Source organism: Chinchilla lanigera, unplaced genomic scaffold, assembly GCF_000276665.1.
Source record: "Chinchilla lanigera isolate Chin_1 unplaced genomic scaffold, ChiLan1.0 scaffold00090, whole genome shotgun sequence".
In the NCBI taxonomy this organism is placed as follows: Eukaryota; Metazoa; Chordata; class Mammalia; order Rodentia; family Chinchillidae; genus Chinchilla; species Chinchilla lanigera.
In genome coordinates this window covers 5,030,862-5,035,064 of record NW_004955491.1, presented here as the reverse complement: position 1 = coordinate 5,035,064, position 4,203 = coordinate 5,030,862, and the positions used below count along the sequence as shown (strand labels likewise).

The 4,203-nt window shown below is 51.0% G+C and overlaps 1 protein-coding gene across 1 annotated transcript; it reads right to left on the bottom strand.

The window, feature by feature from the left end:
- Positions 1-3,642, bottom strand: LOC106146679 (GTPase IMAP family member 8-like; the record flags this gene model as incomplete). The annotated part of the gene is given in 3 exon segments (XM_013504619.1): positions 1-230; positions 2,416-2,541; positions 3,367-3,642. Coding segments are annotated over 2 exon segments (244 nt in total), but the record flags the coding sequence as incomplete, so codon positions are not given.
- Between the last annotated feature and the right edge of the window lie 561 nt (positions 3,643-4,203).

Genomic DNA, 4,203 nt, shown 5'->3' with positions numbered 1-4,203 from the left:
GGGTGTCGATGACCACGACCTGCCGCCCTAAAACCGTCCCACTCTCTCGCTGGCACCTCACAGTCTCATGCTGAGGGTCGAACCCGAAGTCAAACACAGCTTTGCCCAGGATGGTGTTCCCGGTAGCACTTTTTCCTGCGTGCCGTTTCCCCAACAATAGGAGCCGCAGGTTGGGTGCGGAGCGGCCCTGCTCCAGGGACGGGCTCTCCTGAGAGCGGCTCCTGCGGGCTCTGTGGGAGGAGAAGCAAACCTCAGGGATCCACTCACGCACGGGGCGGGTGCAGAGCAGAGAGAAAGTTCACTCCCTTCTCCCGGGAAGAATCTGACCTCCTGAAGTCCTAACCCACACTGCACTGTCTCCCAGCGCCTCCCTGCACTTTGTCCCTAAACAAACCCTCTTATTCTTTCAAGCTTCCTCACCATTCAGAACCACGGAGAGTCAGATAGGTCAGAAATCATAGTAGTCAGGCAACTTTCAAGTTCAAGGGACTCTCATAACTAACAGTAATGATCAGATGTTACAAAAAATACAGATTAGGCTGGATCCAGTGGCAGGCAGCTATAGTCCCTACTATGCAGGAGGATGAGGCAGGAGGATCCCCGGAGCCCAGCCTGAGCAACACAGCAGGTGTGAACACTTCTGAAAACGATATAGAATTTTTAAAATAATACAGGGTTATCTAGATTGAAAAATCAGAATCTCAGAGGAAGAGGCTGGAAATCTGTATTCGTCAAATGCTAAGTGATGATGATTAGCCAAGTTTGGGAGGCACTGTGGTAAGATGAGCACATTAGCAAGTGTAATGTGGGCTGTACATGAGATGCTAATAATGCATTGCAAGAGACAGACGAGGAAGCGTCACTTGTGGGCGTCATGCATATCACTGCCAGGGGAAGCTGATAGAGGAGCTGGGGGAGCCACAGGCTTAGAGTCGGCCTGGTTCCCCCTGCTCTGCTGCTCTCTAGCTGAGATCTCTGGGGGCTGCTAAACCATCCCAGCCTCAGTGTCCTCATGCATAAGACGAAAGTAGCACCGCCTACTTTAAGAAATTTTTTTTTTTTTTCAGCACAGGGGATTGAACTCAGGGAGCTCTGAGCTACATTCCTGGTCATGTTTGTTCACTTTTGATTTTATGTTTTATTTTGTTCTGGGGTATGTGAGTGTGTATGTGACAGGATCTTGCTAAATTGGCCAGGTTAGCCTCAGATTTTCAACCCTCCTGTCTCAGCCTCCAGATTTGCTGGGATTAGAGGTATGTGGCACCACGCACAGATCATTCAGTCTTCTAAAAGTACCATTGAAAGCTGGGTGTGGCGGCATACACTTGTAATCCCAGCTACTTGGGGAGCTGAGGCAAGAGGATCACAAGTTCAAGGCCAGTCTAGGGAACTTAGGGAGATCCTATCTCAACATAAATTTTTTAAGAGAAAAATGGAAATGTAGCTCAGTGGTAGAGCACTTGCTCAGCATACTTGATGTCCTGGATCCACCCTCAGTACAAAAAAAAAGTCTCAAATAAGATGATATATAAGAAAATGACTTGTCCAACACATATATGAAAAAATCCTCAACATCACAAGTGGTCAGGTAATGTAAATCAAAAGCACAGTAAGATATCACCACACTCCAGCAATAACAGCTAATATCAAAAAGATAATAAAGGATAATAAGTATTGGCAAGGATGGAAAGGAAAGGGAAATTGCATATTATCGGTGGAAATGTAAAATAACACAGTCATTATGGAAAACAGCATAGAGTTCCCCAGTCAGATAAAAATGGAACTATCATATGATCCAGCATCCCACTCTGGTGATACGCCCAAAGGAAATAAAATCAGCATGTCAACGAGACATTGGCAAGCCCATGGTTATTATAGCACCATTTGACAGTAGCCAAGAAATGCATCCTCAGTGTCCATCAACTAATGAATAGATTTTTTTAAAGGTAGTGCATATACACAATGGACTACTTACTACTCAGACATAAAAAGGATGAGATCCTGGCATTCGTGACGTAGGTGGGACATTGTGTAAGTAAAATCAGCCATGCACCAAAAGACACAGATGGCAGGATCTCACTCTGACATGGGTTAGAAGAGATGATCCCACTGGAGCAGAGAGCAGAATGGGAAGAGCAGGAGTGGCTGAGGATGGGGAAAGTTTCAACTGCAGTAAGGAGTTCTGCACTGTCCTATGGACAGGGAGCATGCACTGCTGTGTGTTGTCAATGTCAAAGGGCTACAGCAAAGGATTCTGAACGTTTTTATCATAAAGAAATGATACATACTTGAGGAAAGAGTTACGTTTAACCTGACTGAAACATGACACAATCTCTACGTGTTATCAAACCATCACATGGTACCCTGTTAATAGATACGATTTTGCGTATAATTTCATTTAATTTTTTAAATTACCTTATGAGTTCCATGTCTCCTCATCAGCATTACTTCCAGGGACCCCCTAGCCAAGGTTCCGCTCCTGTATCCAGGGCCTCGTGCTGTGCTGGCCCAGATGTGTTAGCTCCAGGGAGAGAAACGCTTCTGCAGGAGAGAGCAACGAGCCAGAAGTCAAGGCACTGGACAGTAATCCTCTTCTTAGGACGTGGCCCAAGAGGGCCGAGAGTCAAGGCATCTGACAAAAGCTTCCTGTGACACAGGGTTTGCCCCACACCTAAGGACAGTCCCAACCCACTGAGAAAGGGGTCAGAGGGGCTTCCAGAGCCCAGCACAGGGAGGACCTCCGTCCAGCCCAGCAAATAGTCATCAAGGGGAAGCGGAGGGCGAAAGGTGGACTTCAGTCCGGGTGAAATCAGAATATGATTTCAGGAGAGGTACTTACGACCCTCAGTGCCTAGCTGCGAAGGGCTGGGTTAGAAGACCGGACATGGAAAATCAGAGTCCCTGTCCCCTGCTTCTCAGCAAGGCCAGCAGTCCCCATATTGCCCACTGACGTCTTCCTAGGGACCGCTCTGTGGCACTGTCTCAAAGCTAGAAGCTCCGAAGGAGACTCCTTCCTGCCTTCTTGTTCCTCCGCTTGCACTATGCCCTCCTCGCGGCCCTCCTCCTCCTCGGGCGGAGCACCCTGTCCCGTCGCTCCTAGTCCAAGGAAAGCTGCCCCACGTGGCTTCCCCAGTGACTGTGCCCTGAGCCCCTCCAGTCCGTGTGCCCTCGGGGCTTGGGGTGACACGGTGAACTGGAAGGGTCCCTCCAAGAGCCCTGAAATCCAACCTGGCTTCCATGGATCAAGCCTTCATCACCCCTACACACGTGTGCTAGCACAGCACATCCACCCTGCACACACACACACACACGCATGCACACACACACACACACACACACACAAACACACACACACCGCACAGGTACCTCGGGCTGTCCCCTGGCCTTCCACTGTCTCAGGACCTTCACACTTGGCCTCGTGCCATCCCTCCAGCCCCCATGGGGTGGAAGCAGCTGCTGGGTCCCCTCAGGCCAGTGGCAGCGACTCTTAAGGAGAGCCTGGAGTTTCAGGGTGAGGACGGCAGGGACTGACCACCCTTCGAGGGCCCGAGCCCTGGTAGGAGGGTGTCTGACAGTCTGGCAAGGAAGAGGCTGCCACACACAGGTTTCACGACAACAGAGGCGTGGTGCAGCCACACAGGAAGTGCCGGTGCCAGGCTCAGGGTAGGCACAGGCAGGAGCGGGTGGGACTAGGGAGGGGACAGGCCACGTCCCCTTCCCCAGGCAGCTCTGCCCGTTGGGGTCACCGCACAGCAAAAGGGGTGAGAGCACAGCCACTCGCAGCAGGCCTTGTTCCGGGTCCCCACAACCTCCCCTCTCGCTGGCCCCTCCAAGATCCAGGTAAAAATACAAAGACATGGTTTGTTTCCTCCCCCAAACCCCCTCCTAATTTGACCCTGAAGCAGTCTTTACAGCTTCCTGTAACGGGTCTCCCCTTTCTACAAGGGGGTCCCTAAAACCCGCAGCCTGAGGCCAGAGCCCACCAGTCAGAGGGGGGCAGGGTGGGGGGACTGACAGCTTCTCCCCAAGCAGCAGAATTCGGGAGGGCAGAACCTGCTGTCTGTGAGAGAGACCGTTGTGCCCCAGGGGCCCAGTCTGAACTTCCCAGGAAATTCAGCACTTTACTACAGAAAAACCGTAGCGTACATTTTTCCTTCCCCATCCGAATCATCTGTGAGTGTACAGTGCTGGTGCGAAATGCAC